We start from the raw sequence: 20,473 nt of genomic DNA, 5'->3' as shown, positions 1-20,473 counted from the left end.
TCCTTGTTTATGTCCGTGTTAATGGGCCTTTGCAGGCTGGTCCAGCTGCCGGGTGTGAGCCAGCAAGCCACCTGGAGCTGCGTCTGCCACAGAATGTTTACGGTGCTCGGAGCCGAAACGAAACAACATCCATCTTGTTGACTGCTCCCAAACACTGCACTCATTCATGGCCAGCCTGCTGACAGGGTCCCCGTGCTTGGCAGTGAGCTGCCACAGCTCACCCGGCAAAACCTGGCAGCAAGCAGGGTGAGGAGGAAGCAAGCGGACTTTGGGGAACTCATGCTCTGAGCCCAGGCCCTCTGCCCACTTTCTGTCCACTCTCTTCTGAGCCAGATGCATGCGTTAAGATGGTACACCATGATGTCAGGCTTGGCCTGAAGAAACGATGCCAGGTCACTGAGCTGGCATCAGAAGCACGGGTCAGTGCTCGCCATAGGCTTCCGGGGAGGCCCGGGGAGACCATCTATGGAACTGTGAGGTGCCCATGGCCGAGGTCAGCAGCCCGACAGCCCGACATCCTGGAGGGACCCAGGGCTTGACCCCAGGCAGAATTTCCGCATGGTCCTCATTAGTTCCCAGATTCATTTCTTTCTCTCTCCAGCAGGGTTAATGATGACCTCTGTCCTGCAGAGCCAATGGGAGAATCTTTGAGATATGCTTATAAACCAAATTGTTCCTATAAATATCTCATCTCTTCCAGGCTCCTGGGGAGAGTATTACCCCGTTCGGCTGCCTTTAAGAGGCAGAAGGGAGGCTCTTTGGAGTAGTGCCTCTTGGGGACTCTAGAAAACTGCGTCTGTTCCTGATGTGGCCATTGTCAGGGTCTGGTGCAGTGAGGGAGGCTTGGGTCCTGTCCAAGACCAGCTCCTCCTCTGGGTCATGAGGCCTTTTGACAGGAGACTCAGTATGGCTCGCTGAGCCTCGGTAGAACATGTATAGTTAGAGGCACCTCTAGTGCATTTCCCTTATTTTATTTTATTTTACTTTATTTTATTTTAGATTTTATTTATTTATTCATGAGAGACGCACACAGAGGGAGGCAGAGACACAGGCAGAGGGAGCCTGATGCGGGACTCAATCCTGGGACTCCAAGATCATGCTCTGGGCCAAAGGCAGGTGCTCAACCACTGAGCCACCCAGGCGTCCCAACTTCCTTTATTTTATAGGAAAGGAAGCTGAGACCCAGGGGATGGGAGGTGCTCAAGATATACTGTGAGTCTTCAGGGAAGCCTAGGATGCCAGGCCCTGCTTCCCTGCCCAGGAGGCTTTTCCTCAGACTCTTGACCTGAAGTGTAAGAAAGGGGGTTGGCTTTGAACACGGGGCCACTGGACTGAAGTACACAGACCTCATCGATGGTCTACACTGAATGCGAACCTGCCTCCTTCCCCAGGGAGGTGAAATGTGGCCTCGTGGGCAGGCCTCCTGCAGCCCCAGCAGCCACGGGCGTGCGGGGTCCTGGAACGTGGCTGTCCCTCATCAGCTGCATTCTCTAGAAACTCTTCCTTGCAGCCCCTGAAATCAGGACCGGCAGCCCAGCGCAGAGCAGGGGTTGGGCCAGGGCTACATGCACACACACCTTTGCCACCTCATGCAGGCTGGCTCCTGGTGGGAATGGAGACCCTGCTGGGTGCTGCTTCCCGATCCCTCAAACACGCTGTGGAAATGTTCATGATGTTTCCAGCCCCCACCTCTCCGGGGGAATCCGTGGGGTTGAGCTAGTAAAGCTGGAATGGCTGGAGTAGGGTCTGCCAACTGGTCGGCCCACCCCCGCCAGGGCTGCATCTTAGAGAAAAGCCTTCTTGTCTCTCTTGTCTTTCTAGATCTGTCTCTGCTGGCAGCGCAGTTCATGAGTTACTCAAGTCATGGATGGATGTGTTCTCTTGTGTATTTGCTCTTCAGACTTTCCACCTGAGTCATGCTACAGAGTGCAAGGGGGGCTCTGACGGGGACACAGGGCTGGGGGCTGGTGCACGGGGGAGGTGGTGAGGACACGCATGGTGGAGAGGGCAGCAAGGGCACTCAGGGACAACGAATAGGGTGAGTCTTTGAGCAGCTGGGCACAGCCATGGCAGAGAGGGTGGTGGGAACCAGCAGGAGCGGGGCTGGAGCAAACAGAAGGTGCAAGATACTGTTTCCCTGGCTTAGAGAGTCAGACGCTATCTAGGGGGTTGTGGGGAGCTGTGGAGGCTTAGGAGGGGGGTGAAGCTGGTCAGACTTTCCCCACTTTGGAAAGACCACCTGGAGTGGAGGGATAGCGTTCAGGAAGGAGGGGAGACTGTCATCCAGGTGAAGAATGTTAGTGGTTTGAACTGAGGCAAAGATGGGGAGTGGGGGGAATTGAAAGTGTTTAACTGCAGGAATGGGGGCCAAGAGAGAGGAGAGAGCTCAGTTAGGGAACGCTGTAGGAGAAGGGGAAAGTTTGGGGTGGGGGATGAAAAGCATGGGGAGGTAAGCTCAGTGTCAAGGTCGCAAGCCCCCTCCCACCCCACCCCTCACCCCCGGGCCTCTGCTGATCAGCCAGTGCTGGGGACTGCACCTGCCCCCCACCCCCCACCTGCATCTCCTGGGGCTTCCCTGGGGACCCCCATGGGAATCATGTGTCTGCCTTCTAGTGGGTCCTTCTGGGCTCAGGGCTGTGTGTCACTGAGTCCAGAAACAGACCCTGGGATTCAAAGACATCAAGTTGGTCCTGGGTGTGTCTCAGCACCACAGAGTCAGACACACTTGGCCCATGGCTCTCCCATCCTCGCCTCAACTCTGTGACCATGGAGGAGACCTCTGTTCTCCATCTGAGATCTGAGGGCTTGGCTGGGGGCAATGGTTCACATCAGCGCTTCCTTTGGCTAATGGGGCCCTTTTTGTCCTGCCTCCTTTACTCCCCTAAAATGAAATTCATAGATACTGCAACCCACCTGCACCCTGACTTTTTAAAATTCCATATAATGTTTCAATCGAATTATAGAAAAGAAATGAAGGGCACCTGGGTGGCTCAGTTGCTGCAGCGTCTACCTTTAGCTCAGGTCATGACCCCGGGATCCTGGGACTGAGCCTCACATCTGTTTCCTGCTCAGTGACAGGAGGGGTCTGCTTCTCCCTGCCACTCCCCCCACCCACTTGTGTGCTCACACTTTCTCGCTCTCTCAAATAAGTAAGTAAATCTTTAAAAAAAAAAAAAAAAACCCGAAATGAAACGAAAGGGAAGTAACTCGTAACTCATGTGTATCTCCCTGTTGAGCCAAGGCAGGACTGTGCCAGGAAGTGGGATGAAGTCGCCAGTTGCCTGCACCTGTGTGCGGCACCCCAAGCCTGCCAGCCACAGACACACACATCACAAGCTAAGTGACCGAGGTGACGTGATTTTTTGAAAGGGTGAACAACTAACTATTGGTCAAGTTCCCAACAAAACACAGTACAATCCTTCCTCAATTTACAGGGTAGTTCCATTCCTGGAATTCAGTGTATATTAAAACCATGAAAAAAGTTGTTTATACATAAAATGGGGCTATGTTCTAGGCATAGATAACCAGATTGCTCATTTACAAGCATTTTGAATATCTGGAAAGATGACCAAAAGTTAATGGAGGGCTGACCCTCCCTATGGGCCATCTCTGGCTCCTCCCCACTAAATGACAGTGGTTCCCAGTCATTGTGACCACTAGAAATTCCCCCAGTGATATTCAGTGTGCGCCCCCCCCCCCCCGCAGGGTGGAACCTCCACCCTGGAGAGTCCCTATTACAGTCATGCCTCCTGTGCCTGGTGGGTGAGAGTGCAGACTGGGACACTGGCTGTAATTGCTCGGGGAGGGCAGAGGAGGAGAGCAGAAACCCTGTGGGACAAGGCCAGTCAGGGGAGAGCTTCTTGGAGGAGATGCCCTGGGAACTGTGTGATTTCAGATCTGGGGTCCCAGGGTGGGGGATTTTTCAGAAGTCAAAGCAACTTCTGTGACTTCTTAAGTAGGCTTCACCAGCTTTTCTGGCCATACTGTGAAACAAACCATCGTTTCCCCAGAGTCTAAAACTGAGCTTCCCTGAGGGATGAGGAGAGGTCCCCTCTGTCTGTTCCATGCTGTATCCCAAGTTGCACCATTTCTGGGAGGTGGAGGTGCCTTCCTGCGGAAAGGTGGTATTTTCTTGACCAGAACAACTGAGACCCGAGGTGTCCTGAGATGAAGGAAGGGGATTTTAAGGTGTTGGTGTCTCTCATCCTACCCCAACCCCCAACCCGGCTGCCTGGAGCTAACCATTTCTTCCCATTGTTATATCTTCCCTCTTGTTTCATATACTTTTGAGCAGTTAGGGGGGAAAAACAATTGGAGTATAGGAATTAATTAGCTTGAAAAGGGAAGGAGTTTTTAAAAAAAAGCCAAACATGAAATAATAAATGTATGCCTGACATAAACATTTATGGTCCTGTATTTACTGAAAAAAAGACAGATGGAATATGTTTGTCTTTGAGAAGTTTTTATAGATTCAACAGCCATTTCCTCTGGATTTCTTGTCATCCCATTACTCTCGGGCTGTTTGGGGCTTGGATAGAAACAAATAGGTTTTGGTGATCATCACTGTTGCTCCCCGATGATTTGGGGCAGGCAGGGGCTTGTGTGGGCTCAGAGCACTCTAGGTAGTGGCAGGACTTTTGATCAGAGACGCATGGGATTTTACAACCTGAGAACCAGAGACTCTCCTTATGGCTCCTCTGTTATGTCACTGAGAATCTTAGAACCCCAGCTACTGAATTGCTTATTAGCTTTGGAAAAATGGATCATCGCAGGAGGAGAGAATCGGGGAATCTTAGAATCCCAGATGCTTGGGAATGCCTCATTTTAATTTTTGGAATATTGATGGCTCAGCATGAGGAAATGTAGAAACTGAGAATTTTAAGAGAGATCAGAGTTTGTTAGACTTTCCCCCACCCCAGACACTTACATGTGCTAAGTAAATGCCCACAGTGCTTTCCCTCACTTCTGTGCTGCAACCTCCCCACTCAGCCTGGAATCTTCTGTCACTCCTGGGGGCAGGGGTGGGGTGGGATACCAACAGTCATTTGCAGGGGGTGTGGGTGCAGCTCTTCAGCCTTGCCCAAGAAGGAGGTGGGAGGAAGAGGAGGAGGAGCAGGGCAGGCCCGAAGGCTGTGAGACAGCACAGGGAAGGCAGAGGCCCCTGCAAGACTCCCCACAACCAGGGGAAGCCCCGAGTCCTGAGGACGTGCTGGGTGGTGCAGCTCTCCTGTCAGCTGCCTTCCCTCCTGTGAACGTGCCTGTGCCCTGTAGGGCTGACTTCTTCTGGAAGCCATTAACAGGACAGGTACCCAGGGGTCCCCTGGACGTGCCTACACGCCCCTTGCTGTGGAAGTGCTGGTGGTGGGCTGGTTGGGAAGAGGACCTGTTCACAGACCAGTCTGCTGGAGGGTGGCCTGTGTTGCATTAGGGACAGCAGATTAGCCCACCTCTGTCTTTGCTCTAGACTCACAAGGATGAATTTGGGCACAGTTGGTTTTTTTATTATTATTAAAACAATAGGAAATATTTAGAAATGTGTAACACAGAGGTTTTTTTTAATTATTTAAAATTTTCCATAAGGTAAAATTTACATTATGTATGAGTATGAACGGTTCTGTAAATTTTGACAAGTGAATAGTCAGTACATCAGAAGTGCAAACGCCATTACTATCAGCAGTTGGGACAGTTTTCTCACCCTGCAAAAGAATGATAAGTTTAGAAAACATTCCTATAATGAAGTCATAGCTCTCCCTGCATCTACTCTGTTCATTCTAAGGTCTTTTTTTAAACACAAAACTCAGACATGGTCCCACAGCGTAGGTCAGGTCTGGTTGCTCCTGCCCTCCCCAATCTAGTGGCTTCCTGCTGCATTGGTATAAAACCTAGATCCTCACCAGGACCCCCCAAGACCCTCCCAGTCAGGTCCCACTTCCTCATCACCTGCCTCTTTCCCTCTCCTCTGTGGGCTCCAGCTATACCTGGACGTCCTGTGATCCTACCCTGGAGAACACTCCTACCTCAGGGCCTTTGTGCTTACTGCTCTCTCTGTGTGAGTGCCTTCCTCCTGGTTCCACCTGGCTCCTGCGACCCCTCAGACCTGTCCTGACCGTGCCCGTCTCTCTGCACTTTCTAGCTCCTTACCCTTATTGTAATTCACAACATTTATCTCTGCCTGATACTATAGTATATGTTTGTGTGTTTACTTTTGAAATTGTCTTCTCTCTTAACAGAATGTAAACATCGTGAGAGTAGAAACCTATCTTTCTTATTCATCCCTGCATTCCTGGTGACTGGTACTGGACCACTGCATTTCTGGTGCCTAGTGCCTCGTCCTGACACATAGTAGGCATTCAGTGTACATACCTTGAGGGGATGAATAAATAAATAACATTTGATATACATTTTACATTTGATATTAAATTTTCTATTTTTTTAATGATTCAGGTTATTTTAATGTATATGAAATTTTGAATCCTATTCTTTTCATTCTACATAATTCTTTTTTTAAAAAAGATATTATTTATTTATTCATGAGAGAGATGGAGAGAGGCAAAGACATAGGCAGAGGGAGAAGTAGGGTCCATATGGGGAGCCTGATGCGGGACTTGATCCCAGGACCCCAGGATCACAACCTCAGCCAAAGGCAGACATTCAACCACTGAGCCATCCAAGTGTCCCTCTCTATGATTAATATTAATATTTTCCCTTCTAACTAAAACCTTTAGTAAATCCAGTAAAACCCCTGATATAAGGTGCCTCATAATGAGGCAAATTCATGGGCAGCCCCTGTTGCTCAGTGGTTTGGCGCTGCCCTTAGCCCAGGGCGTGATCCTGGAGACCCAGGATCGAGTCCCATGTCAGACTCCCTGCATGGAGCCTGCTTCTCTCTCTGCCTGTGTCTCTGCCCGCCCCGCTCTCATGAATGAATAAATAAAATCTTTTTTAAAAATGAGGCAAATTCATATAAAACATTGTTGGCCCTGGCCTCTGCCCTCTGTCCAGCCTCTTCACAAATAGAGCAGTGGGACTACTTGTTTTTCTGGGGCTTGCAGGGCATGCTGGCCTTAGGAACTATTTGCCCCATAACCATATGAGACGTTCTCAGTTCTTTTTGTGGTAACAGGCTGTTTCCAACATATCTAATAAATAAAGACTTATTTTCTCCACACATTAACGGGAAAAACCACCAAAAGTATAATTTTTACATTATGTTATAACACAATTCTTCACTTTTAAGTAATTAGAGTTTTGGGGCCACACTGTTGTATTAGGGTAGGGTTTTACTGTATCATGTTTAATGGATACAATTGCTGAGGAACCTTATTTACCATAGTTTACCTAATAATTCTTCTATTACTAGATATATAGCCTGTCTCCTACTCTTTTCTGTTACAATTGACCCTGAACTGGTAAATGAAGAGATTTGTTTTAACAAGAATACCCAGAGTGGTGAGAGTGCAGAGGGGTAGTTGCTTTTCTATACTCCTGATGGTGTAAATTGATATATTCCTTTTGGAGAGCAGTTTGAACTGCAGGTAGCAAAATTCTTAGAATTTTGCATGTCCTTTGACTCAGCAGTCCCATGTCTAGGAATTTATTTTAAGGCTATAAGTATGGATAGACATAAAGACAGATCTATAAGGGCATTCATTACATGATGGTTTCTACTTTTAAACTTTTCTAAACAATCTTAATCCCAAATCTGGAGGAGAGGTTAACTAAAGTATGTATAATCATATAATGGAATACTGTACAGTCATTGAAATTATTTATTGGAAAGGGCTTTTTACATATAGTTATTCCAGACCTTCCTTCTAGATAAAATATAAAAACTAACTGTTTGAAGACATCAAAGGACTACTAAGACTTCCAGGGCTTGAAAAACCAACATTGTAAAGAGACAAGAAGTGCACTGATGTGGATCTGACACTCTGTGCTACTTCTTCCTTTCAGGTATTTTCCAGTTTGCAAATGCTGTAGAACCAAGAGTCAGGGAGCTAAAGAGCTTTCTACAGCCTTACTTTGTTGAAGAGACAAGAACTTAAGTTTAGAGTTCCCAAGATAGGAAGCTCTAGAAGAGCCAAGATTCCATGGAGACAGGAAGTGGCGAAGTGCAAGTCTAACATTCAGTATGTTGCTTTGACTTTCAAAATATTTGTTGCTGCTTAAGTGGCACAGGCTAAGTGGCTGAGAGATCAACAGAGTATAGCAGTTGAGAGGTTGAGAAGTTAGGAAGAGCTTTCAATAGCCTCAAATTCTAGGAAGGCAAAACTGAAGTTTAGTGTCAAAAGAAGAGGAGGAGCCCTTGGATCCCAGGCTTTTAGTTGGCTCCTCTGGGGTGTAGCATCCTAGGAGAAAGGATAAACAAGAAACAGGGCAACTTTTACAAAGCCTTAAACCCAGCTTTGAAATAGCTAAAGTCTAAACTGGATAAAGATGATCTGGCCCTCTTTTAACTACCTATAAGAAGCAAAAGAAAATTCTCTCTTAGAATGGTAACATCATCTGGGGCCTGTACAAACTTCATGCACAACATTGGGAATTTATTCAAAAATTACGAGGGATACAAGAAGGCAGGACCAGGAGGGGAAAAAGTCATGATAAAAACAGACTCACAGGTGATCCACATTTTGGAGTTATCAGACACAAGATTTAAAATAACTGTGATGAATATATTCAAGAAAATAGATTACCAAGTGGAGAATTCCAACAGATATCTGAAAGCTATAAAAAATTAGTGAAATGGAAATTTCAAAACTAAATGATAAAATAAATTTAAGAACTCAAAAGGTAGATTTCATAATTAAATACAGCTTAGGAGAAGATTAGTGAATCAGAAAATAGGTTAGACAATATCTAGGCTGAAGCATGAGTTAAAGAAAGATGGACATTACAGAAAAGAGCGTAAGAGATTTATAGAACATGTTGAAAAGGCCTAACATACATTGTTTCCCGAGAAATACAAAGGGGAGATAATGGACAGAAGTCATGTCTGAAGTGATAATGGCCAGCAGTTTTCCAAAATTGACAGAAAAACATTAAGCCACATATTTAAGAAGCCCTATGAACCTCAAGCAGAATAAATACAAAGAAAATCACACCTAGGCATATCCTAGTCATAGTCAAACTGCTGAGAACTAAACATACAGAGACACCTTTAAATGGGAGTGATGGGGATCCCTGGGTGGCGCAGCGGTTTGGTGCCTGCCTTTGGCCCAGGGCGCGATCCTGGAGACCCGGGATCGAATCCCACGTCAGGCTCCCAGTGCATGGAGCCTGCTTCTCCCTCTGCCTGTGTCGCTGCCTCTCTCTCTCTCTCTCTGTGTGACTGTCATAAATAAATTAAAAAAATAAATAAATAAATAAATAAATAAATAAATGGGAGTGATGGGGACGCCTGCGTGGCTCAGTGGCTGAGCATCTGCCTTTGGCTCAGGGCATGATCCTGGAGTCCTGGGATCGAGTCCCACATCTGGCTTCCTGCATGGAGCCTGCTTCTCCCTTTGCTTATGTCTCTGCCTCTCTCTCTCTCTCTGTGTCATTAATAAATAAAATCTTTTTAAAAAATAATAAAATGGGAGTTATGGGGGCAATGTAGTATCTTGAAAGACAGAGATGACTTTTCAGTAGCAATGCTGAAATCCAGAAGACAGTGTAATGAATCTAATGTACTGAAAGATGGTGACTGCCAACCTAGAATTCTATACCCAGTAAAAATATCCCTCAGAAGTCAAGGTGAAAAAAATAACATTTTCAGACAAGCAAAAGTTAAAGAATTCCTTGCTAGAGACTTACAATTTTTCTTTTATTTATTCATGAAAGACCCAGAGAGAGAGAGAGAGAGAGAGGCAGAGACACAGGCAGAGGGAGAAGCAGGCCCCATACAGGAAGCTTGATGCGGGACTCAATCCCGGAACTCCAGGACCATGCCCTGGGCCGACGGTACGTGCTAAACTGCTGAGTCACACAGGGATCCCCACAACTTACAATTTTTTAAACATCTTCATGAAAAAGGAAAATGACTCCCATTTGGAAGCAGGAGGAAGAGAAAAAATTGGAATACATAGACACTATATGAAACATTGATAACATCTAGCGAGGTTTAAAAATATATGTAGAATTAAAATAACAAGAATAACCCAGAGAGAGAGAAACAGAGGAGAACATGTGTGCATGTGTAAAAAGTCCTAAGGTTCTTACACTTTTCTGGAGGTAGTAATTATACTAATCTGTATTAGACTGCAATAAGTCAACAAAGGATGCTATAATTGCTGGAATAACCACTAATAATAAAAGATAATGTGTGTTTAGCCAGCTAATAGAGATAGAAAAGGTATGATAAAAAATACTTGATTAATCTGAAAGAAAGGAGAGAAAAATAATATAGAATAGGAAGGACAAATAAAACATAAATAGTAAGACTGTATATTTAAAGCCAAATATAAGTTACATTAAATGTAAATGATAGGGGGCAGCCCAGGTGGCTCAGCGGTTTAGCGCTGCCTTCAGTCCAGGGTGTGATCCTGGAGACCCAGGATCAAGTCCCATGTCAGGCTCCCTGCATTGTAGCCTGCTTCTCCCTCTGCCTGTGTCTGTGCCCCCCACCCCCCGTCTGTCTCTCATGAATAAATAAATAAAATCTTTTTAAAAAATGCAAATGGTATAAATGGACTAAATACTCAAAAACAAAGATTGTCAGAGTAGATAAGAATTCTTCTCTTGAAGAATATTGTATTAATAAGGATGCTTTTGGTTGTAAGTAACAGGAAACTCATCTGGGGTAGGCTTAAAACACTATACAAACTTCACTCTTCATACAAAAGGTCCTTGGTGCCAACAATGCTCTGACTTAGCATCTCTTGGCTTATTGCCACTGTCTTCCAGCCAGCTTCCCTTGGGATGACAAGATGGTTTCCACTAGCTGTCAAGGCATCATGCCTCCTCATTTGTATGTAGAAGAGGAGAGACTGCTTTTTCCCCAGTCATCAAACAGAAGTTCTGGGACTCTCATTAAACTGACTTGTGTTATGCACCTGCCTCTGAGTCACTGTGGCACTGTGGCACTATGGCTGATAAGAGGTCATGCTGACTGGTTCAGGCTTCCACAACCCCCTCTGGAGTGGAAATGGTATTAACAACAGCAGTGAAAGCAAACACTCACATAATATCTCCCGGGTACCAGGTATACTGTTACAGGCACTTTACGTGGGGTATGTGAACCCATTTCCACTTCATAAACTGGCCCAAAGATGTTAAACCATTTGACTTAGACAAGGTCACAGCTAGTCAGTGGCAAAACCAGGATGCCACTGTAGTCAGGCCCAGAATCTATACTCCTACCTGCCTCCTTCTCAAGCCCTGTAGATAGATACAGGAAATATGGGAACATATTCCCTGTTAGGGAACAAATACTGACTGTTATGGACTGGATGTTTGTGCTTCCAAATCCATATATGGAAGCCCTAACCCCCAGTATGACTGTAATTGGAGATGGGATCTCTAAGGAAGTCATTACGGCTCAATGAGGTCATAAGGGTAGGGCCCTGGTACAGCACAATTAGTATTCTTATAAGAAAAGGTTGTGTGCATTCCCTCTTTCCTATCTCTTCTCTCTCTCTCTCTCTCTCTCTCTCTCTCTCTGCCTCTCTCTCTCTCTGTCTGTCTCTCTCTCTTACTCACTCTCTCTGCATGCACTGAGGGAAGGCCATATGGGAGACATAATGAGAAGACCACCATCTACAAGCCAGGGAGAGCGCTCTCACCAGAAACGCAATCAGTAGGAATCTTGATCTTAGACTTCGTGACTCCAAAGCAATGAAAAAATAAATGTGTGTTGTTGAAGGCAGCCAGGCTGTGATGTTTTGTTATGGCAGCCCGAGTGGGAAAGCAGTCAGTGCATTGACTCTAAATCCCTTCATGAGGTGGAACAATGTCAGGCCAGTGCTGCCTTCCAAGCCCAAGAGAGCTGGGGCTCGCATCTCAACTCCACCCTCTCCCAGCTGCATGACCTTGGACAAGTCCATTACTCTCGCTCTGGAAAATGGTGTTAGTGATTCTGGCTTGGAAAGAGCCTAGCAGTGTTCAGGTTTTACTAGCCTGAGTCCCTGTAAATCTAGCTTAGCTTTAAAGGGCGAGTTTATAGAGTTTTTGTGATGTGGGATAAGAGACAACGGGCGGCCATAAGCCTGCTGTGAGGCCTTGAGTGTTGGGCTCTGTAGCTCCAGAAGCCTGCTGAGGTTACAGGTCTCCTGGTGGCTGTGAATGCCCCAAGGCGGCTCCAGGCTGGGGGAGTGGGCCTTGGCTAGCCCATCCCACCCAGGCCATGGAGATGAGAAAGAACCTGGCTGCCTTCCTGCTTCTCCTCTTTCAGAAGCCCTCACCTCCTGCTGTTTGCCAGGCCTTTGGGACTGGTGAGGAGGGAAGAGGGGACAGTGCAGCCTAGTGAGGCAAAAGGGGTCCTGCAGGGTGGTGACAATGCAGTCTCTTACTGGGCTGCGTGTTCTGAGAGAGCCAGTCTCCCTCTCTGGGCCTGAGATGTGGAGCCCCTTATCTCCCACTCTGTAGGACCCCTGACATTCGTCCTGTTCTGGCCCAGCACTGCCGCTGCTCAGAGGGAAAACCTGAGGCCCAGAGTGGGGGCAGAGCCTGCAGCACCCAGGCTCAGACTCAAGAATTAGCCTCAAGTTGGTCTTCTTTGGGTGTTAGCGCTCACTACCTGGGAACACACCCTAGAGAAGCTAGGACTATGCGTCCTCTGCCTGTCAAGAACACTCAATGGTTGAGCGTCTGCCTTTGGCTTGGGTGATCTCGGGGTCCTGGGATCAAATCCTGCATCAGGCTCCCCCTCAGGGAGCCTGATTCTCCCTCTGCCTATGTCTCTGTCTCTCTCTTTCTGTGTCTCTCATGAATAAATAAATAAAAATCTTTTTAAAAAAGAAAAAGCAAAACAGAGAGGGCTTTACTAAGATGCTGACTGTACCAGACCCTACACCTCTGCATACATGGACTCATTTAATCCTCACTGCATTTTGGGGAGCTGGGAGTCTTCCCCGTGTTTTACAAAAGAAGAAACCAAGACTCAGAAGAGTGAGGCAGCCCACTGAGGATCAAATATCCAGAAAGTTAATGGTAGAGCCAGGGCTTCGACGTGTGTGTGTCACAGGAGCAAGTCACTGTCTGCCATATGGTGGGCATGAAAGTTACTTGGAGACGGTCCTCCTAGCCACCCATCTTCCCAGTGTTTCCAGGCACCTACTGTGGGGTCTAGCTGTGTGCTAGGAATGAGGGGGAAGATCCCCAGGGGGACAAGCCTGTCCTTCATCTGGGTCCCCATTTTCTGTATGAGTAGTTAAGTTGGACAAAATCATGTCTCAGGGTGCATTGACATTTAGCAGCTCAAGGGCTCTGTAACCCCTGTCCTGTAGGATTTTATAGACCTGTAGGGGAGGCAAGGTTTTAACTGCACTTAAAAGCATCCATGTAGTTGTATAGAGCATTACAATCTTGATTTTGTGGTGATGTTGTGAAGATTTAGAAATAAAACATTTCAATTATTTAGCATGTGCCAGGTGTGCATAAGGGACACACTGAAGGGCAACTAGTTCCAGTGACTTCTGTGAGGTGAGGTGGGGAAGCTCAGGGATGGCAGGGAAGATTCTGGAAGGAGATTCACTTCTACCAAGCTCTGGGGGCCCAGAGGAGTTTGGGACGTGTCAGGCCTCTCACTGGACGGGCAAGGATGTGGGCAGCATAGCAGCAAAGTATCGTGGGGGTGCCAAGGTAATGCCCAGGTGGAGGGGTGAGCCCAGGCTGTGAGTGCCCCCCATGAAGGCTGAAGTCCAGCCCTTTGTTCAGTATTAACAGTGGTTATCACCTCATCAACTCCATCCTCAAAATTCTCCCCATTTTGCAGATTCAGGAAGGTATGATAATTTTAGATTTTGAATCTCTGTCTTTCTATTTGTAAAATCCGGTATCTGAATGCTGCACTAGCTCAGGGCTTGGCAAATTAAAACCCCAGAGTCACTGAGCTGTTCTTTTAGATAAGGTTTTATTGAAACACAGCCCCATTCATCTGTTTATATATTGTGTGTGGCTGCTTTTCACTTTTGAGTAGTTGTGGCAGAGACTCTGTAGCCTGCAAAACCTATAATAGTTAATGTCTTGCCCGTTATAGAAAAAAGTTTGCTAGATTAAAAATGTCTGCTAGACCGGATAGCTGAGTCAGAGGATTCAGTGTAGGTCTGAGCCCGACACTTGCTATATGAGCATGGGCAAATTGCTTGCCCCTTCTGAGACTGGCCAGCCAGCTCTTGGGGGCTGTAGTAAAGCTCATAGGTGATGGATGCATGCTGTTTTGTAGGCTGTAAAGTGTTGTACCTTATCACCAGCCTGGCACCTGGTGGGCACTAAAAATCTGCTTGTTGGTGAATGAGGAATCATCACTGTGCAGGCCTTGCTAGACCAGGCTGCTGGCTGCTCCTGGTACTGCAAGGAGGTGGCATCTGGGCCCGAGATGCTGAATGCATCATTGTTCTTCTCATGCAGACTTGGCAGGTTTGAGCATAAATTAAAATTCTTGTGGGGAGTCACCTTATATGTGGTACCACTTTATAGCCAAGTCATTACGGTAATTTGCAAAACTCTCTGGTGTGTAACTGGAGTCATTTGCTTCACATTTGCTGGCTGTGACCTCATTCAGGCTGCCCGGTCCTGCATTTGGTGACCCCTGAGCCTTGAGGACTTGTCCTTCTGGGTCTGGCCTCAGGGTTATCCAGACCTGATCTTCTGGGGATAGAATGCAGGGCCTGACCTCCCACAAGAATGAATAGGGGAAGAAATCATTACAGTTACCATCCTCATGCCTTTCTGAGTGTTTGCTGTGAGCTGGGCACCTTGCCAAAGGCATCGTGTCCATAATCTCATGGGATTGTCCTCACAGCCTGTGAGTAGCTATTAGCACCATTTTACAGATGAGAAAACAATTCAAGAGAAAAGTAAACCAAACTCTTAGCCTAGTCCCAGGGGTGCCAGCCAGGCTCTGCTGGGGATTTGCTGTGTGACCAAGCAGGTCCTTTCTTTCTCTGAGCCTCAGTTTCTTCATCTATTAATGAAATGGATGGGCAGTCAGTCCCAGCCCTGACATTCCAGAATTTCTAACTTGTAAAAATTGACATAGGACTCCTCCATCCTCCAGTTCTCCAAAGAAGCTTCATTTACATCAAATCCAGGTCCGGGATCTGCTCTTGGCTCCAGTGGCACAGGGGGGAGACATGGCTGTTGGGTGCAGCCCCTTCCCGGGCCCCCCCACCCAGCCTGCCTCAGGGCAGGGGGACCAGTGTGCCTCTCTCATTCCCCTGCCTCTGTAGAGAAAGACTCCATCCTTACTCCCCAGAGATGGAGAGTGAGCAAGGGTGAGTCCTTTGATGCTTTGGGGGACAGAGAACCAAGATGCCTGTGGCCAGGAGGGCCTTGGGAGGTCTCCTACGTGACCTGGGCCTGTGGTGGGCAGTGGTGGCAGCATCTTTGGGGCACATGTTATAACCTCTGGTTTAATTTCCAACCTTTGAGAAAGCAGATGACTCAGGGAAGGGGCTGGCGTGGGCTTTGGGAGCAATTGTCACACAACCTGGGACAGTGGCTTGCCAGCTCTGGTGCTCACATCCCTCTGAAGTTAGGGAGGCTGATGGATTTATCCAGGGTGCTATGAAAGTCACACATGAATGGTCTTTGAGCCCCAAGCATTGTCAAACTATGACCTGAGGGGCTCTGTCTTTCCTCCCTCCAAGAACTGGCTTGTTGATTTATTGTAGGAAGACCTCTTATACTATATACAATATCTACTTGCAGGTTGTGAGGAACAAGTGGCATCACAGACCAAGAGTACTCAACACATAGCAGACCCTCCCTATAGCATCATTTCTGTTTGCCACTATAGCAAATTCTCTTTGAAAGCAAGCACTAAGAGTTTCCAGTGGAGAAAAAGCCAATGCACCTCAATTATTTGAAAAGTGATAACTTTTTTTTCTATCACAGAGGTGATGGGTTTTCATCTCAGGTCTGCCCCTTACTCCCTGTGTGACCTTGGGTAAAGCACTAGACCTCTTTGAGCCTTCATGTGCTTGTCTGTAGATGGATTGGTCCTACCAATCTGGCAGAGCTGTCATAAAGACTGGGGTTGGGGGGTCATTGTAATGGTTGGTTGTACTTTGACTTCTCTAAAGGCTCCCCAACATGATCTTCATTGGAGTCAAAGGTGGGAGTGCTTGTTTGGGGGTCACCAGTTGTTCATCAGTTGCCTGAGAGGCAACAGGACAGGCTTTGAAGCCTGAGAGATCTGGGTTTGAATTGTGGCCTCACCTCTTATAGCCCCTGAGCCTAGTCAGAGGCACCTATCTCCAAACCTGTTTGTCTCACCTGAAAAATGGCTGGAATGAGCCAACCACACAAGGATGGACGGTTAGAAGGATCAATGTGCCTGGTGCCTCAGAAGGGCTTGATAAATGCTGGGCTCCCCAGTACCTTCCTAGGGGCCCACCTTTCCTCACTCTACACATCCTCCTAAGTGAAGGAGGGTTGAGTAACCCAGAGGTCTCCACTGGGTCTGGTGGGTTTTTGAAGGATGCTCAGAGCCACCTCTCTGACCCCAAAGATTCTGGGAGAAAGACCCTGGCAAAACAGCCCCGTGTGATGATTAAGCTCTCTTTGCTCCAAATGCTATTAATGGTCATAAAATTATCCACAGTTTTCTGAGGCCCAGGCCCAGGGTTTGCCTCAATGGGACAATAAAATTGCATGCAGAAACGATTTGGAACAGGGAAAGAGCGCCAAGCAGAGATGGAGCTAAACGAGCGGCAGCCTGCTCTCATTAACTCAGGCCGTTCACATTTGTTACCAGGGATTTCTTTTTAATTAAAAAACAACCAAGTTATTAAAAAATAAGCTTGTGAGGGGCTGGCCCAGCAGCAGCCAGAGCCAGCAGGAGTGAGTATTCCTTGCAGCAGGAATGAGCCTGGCTTGGCCTGGGAAGGTGAAGGGTGCCCGGGCATACAGACTCATCTGAGCCCTTCCCCTGCCCTGAGACCCTAGCAGTGTTGCATTCCCATCTGCAGACCCTAATGTGCTCAACAGGTGGATGCCTGGTGCCTGTCAGAGCTGTGGGCATGTGGCAAGTAAGCACTGAGCGTCCAGCCTCTTGGGCGGAAGGGGCTGGGTGAGGTGGGTGAGGTGGATCCTTGAGGATGGGGTTGGGTTTTTGTCTCAGAGGCCACTTATTATAGCGCGGTTCAGAATTGGGGCTTGCGTGTGATAGGCCTGAGCCGAGAGCCAGCCCAGATTCTTAAAGCCATGTGATCTCAGGCAGGTACTGTAAGCTCCTCGAGCCTCTCTCCCCACTCTCCAGCGAGGGCGAGTTCCCTCAGAGGGGCAGTGCAGAGGCTCCAAGGAGACGGTGGTGTGAACATCTTGCTCAGCAAACGTGCTCCTGCTGTAGTTGCCCTCATCCTCAGTCCCAGGGAGGAGTCCGAACCTGGTGTCAGCTGTTGATTGGCTCAAACTAATGGCTTGTCTTGCTCAGAGCAGACAGTCCCTGGACAATACTTGGGCCTGTTAATAATGCCTTATGACATCTGTAGGTTACTTTGTGCTTTCCAAAGTGCTCTTTGACAATAAGAACTTTCTTCATTCCTGGAGCATACCTGCCAGGTGCCCGCAGCACCATGCTGGGGGCTCTGCACCTCAGCTCTCAAAACCTCACGGCATCTCTGGAGACCTGGTGCGGCTGTCTCCAATTTACACCTGGGAGCTGAGGGTCAGCCTCAGGGAGGGATCTTTCTAAGGCACAGACTTGCTTGGGGGTGATTGGGGTTCACACCTAAGTCCATCAAGGCCCCGAAGTCCATGTTTTTTCATCCTTAAAGTTATCACTGGCAGGTGACAGGACAAAAAGCCTGAAAAGATAGTTTCCAGATTAACTCACTTCACACTGTAGAAGAGACAGCTGAGACTCAGAGAGTTCCAGGAAGTAGCTTATAACAACTATACCTAACAGCTTTGTTACACTTTATACAGATTTTCTCAGGGTTTAATTCACCTTCTCCCTCAATTAGTCTTCATAAAAACTCAGCAGCTAGCAAGGCAGGGCATGCGACAGGCTGTCAGAGAACCGTGGAGAATACAGAGGTGTGAATAACGGTGTGCCGCATTTCTGTGGTGTAATGCAGTTTGGGAAATAATGTAGATTGAGCTCTGGTAATAACGAGCAGATGCTGTGCAGTGAGCACCTGCTCCGTGACATGTAACGTCTGGACGCTCACCCAGCAGTAGCAGCAGCCCCAGCCCAAGTCGTGCACCTTGTCCCGGGAATGCTTGGTGGCCAACGTGAGGGCCAGAGATTGTCAGCTTCCAGAGGCAGGAGCATGTCAGCCTGTTTCAGCGATGTGTCTTGCCCCTAGCAGAGTGGTGGTGCATCGTCAGGGGTCCGTGCTTGTGAAGCAGTCATTCCACCAAAGGAGCCCAGTGTCTACATCTGAATATTGAAGCTTTTGTTCGTGATTCCACTGGTGATCATGGAAATTAAATGACAGATCCTGGGTGCCTTGAGTGCAGCAGGGGTTTAGCGAGTGTGGGCTCAGGGTGGCCGTGGCCCACACTGTGCCCTAATGACTGCCCTCTCCCTGCACCCCGCTGTGGCTGTCCCCACTCATGCTCTTTCCTCTCCCTTTCTTTGCACAGTGAATGGGAGCTACGGCCACTGCACCCCAGGCTCAGAGAAGAGCCTGCTGGACCTGGACCTTGCAGAGGGCCCTGGCCCCACCTGCTGCCAGGGCCTTTTTCTCCCTGCGGGCACGCCACCACCCCGGGGCCAGCCCCCCGCCTGCGAGAGGCTCCTGCACTTCCCCCACCCGAGCAGGTAGGTGCTCCATCCTCACCCACAGCTGCCTTCTGTTGATGCTTCCTGAAGGTCGACAGCTGAGGGCCTCAGGACCTTACCTGGTCTGCCCAGTTGTGGGATACACAGGACAACTGAGGCACGGGAGGGCCAGGGACCAGCCAGAGGCCAGTAGCACAATGGTGGCTGCCTGGTCTAGGCCTTGAAGTGCCCCTCTCTTCCCCTGCCATGTGGCAGTGCCTCACAAGACACAGACGGTTTTTTTTTTTCTTTTTTTTTTTTCAGAGACGGTTTGATTGAGGTGTGTTTCCCCATTGCAGAAGCTGGGTGGCTTTTCACAGAGAGTCAGTAATTTCAGAAATGGAAGGTTCAGGGGTGGGATAGGAAAGGAAAACCCGGCTCAGGGTTCATACACACTCTAGTGTCAGACCCTGGACTGACTACTCATGGAGTGGGAAGATGTTCCTCCACCTGGAGCCATCTCCTGCCCTCGGAAGCCTGCCTCACAGAGCCCTGCCTGGTGACCTGCATTCAACGCCTGCGTGTTTCCAGCGATGTCCACGTGTGGACACATGTTCTGTGGGATTGCATCTTAGGCTGGAATCTGCCTCCTGTGGCTCTCCCAGGGTCCTGGCTGTGCCCTGTGCCCACAGCTCAGCCCCAGGCCTGCACCTTATTGCCTGGGCATGCTTGCTGAGGCCTGCTTCACAAATCAGACATCTAAAAACTGGCCCAGTTGCCTGTTCACAATTCATTTTTGTATCCGTCATTTATTAAGTGTCTGCTGTGTGCTGGACACTGTGAAGTGCTGGACATGCCTTAGCAAAGGAAGCAAAGATCTCTGCAACAGAGCTTACTTTCCGGTGAGAGCTTTGGGCAAGACATTACTACACAGCAGGATGCTGATGCTTCCCACACAGAGCCACTTTCTCTGAGAATGTAGAATCCCTGTGGCCTTCAGTGACACTAGTGAGACTTTTTTTTTTTTTAAGATTTTATTTATTTATTCATGAGAGACACACAGAGAGAGAGAGAGGCAGAGACACAGGCAGACGGAGAGCAGGCTCCATGCAGGGAGCCCGATGTGGGACTTGAGCCCGGGTCTCCAGGATCACGCCCTGGGCTGAAGGCAGGTGCTAAACCGCTGAGCCACCCAGGGATCCCCCCTCGCCCTGAGACTTCTGATTTACATGTTAGTTTGTGTGGCCTGCCTTAACTAAACACCACAGCCCAGCTTGCTAAAACAACAGACATGTATTTTCTTACCATTCTGGAGGCTGGACATCTGAGACCACGGTGCCCCCAAGTTTGGCCTCTCCTTGACTTACACATGGCCTCCTGGCTGGGGTGTCCTCACACGGCCTTTCCACTCTTTGCATGCTCTTCATCTTATGAGGACACCAGTCAAACTGGATTAGGGCCTCACCCTTACAACCACATTTAATCTCAGTTACCTCCCGAAAGGCCCTATTTCTAAAGACCATCACACTGGGAGCTAGGATTTCAACATAGAGATTTTGGAGGCACACAATTCATAACAAGGAGCGAGCGTCTTTTAGACTTAGAACTGTATGTTTTCAGTGA

At 48.1% G+C, this 20,473-nt stretch overlaps 1 protein-coding gene across 2 annotated transcripts in view; it reads left to right on the top strand.

The window, feature by feature from the left end:
• Positions 1-20,473, top strand: part of GLIS1 (GLIS family zinc finger 1) — a 224,352-nt gene that overhangs the window by 119,960 nt on the left and 83,919 nt on the right. For both annotated transcript variants that reach the window (XM_077891830.1, XM_077891829.1), the window contains exon 3: positions 18,733-18,910. In XM_077891830.1, coding sequence (XP_077747956.1) covers positions 18,733-18,910 — 178 coding nt within the window. The remainder of the gene's footprint in view (positions 1-18,732; positions 18,911-20,473) is intronic.

Source organism: Canis aureus, chromosome 3, assembly GCF_053574225.1.
Source record: "Canis aureus isolate CA01 chromosome 3, VMU_Caureus_v.1.0, whole genome shotgun sequence".
NCBI classification, from domain to species: Eukaryota; Metazoa; Chordata; class Mammalia; order Carnivora; family Canidae; genus Canis; species Canis aureus.
Note: the sequence above shows the minus strand (reverse complement) of the source record. Positions and strands in the feature narration are given on the sequence as shown.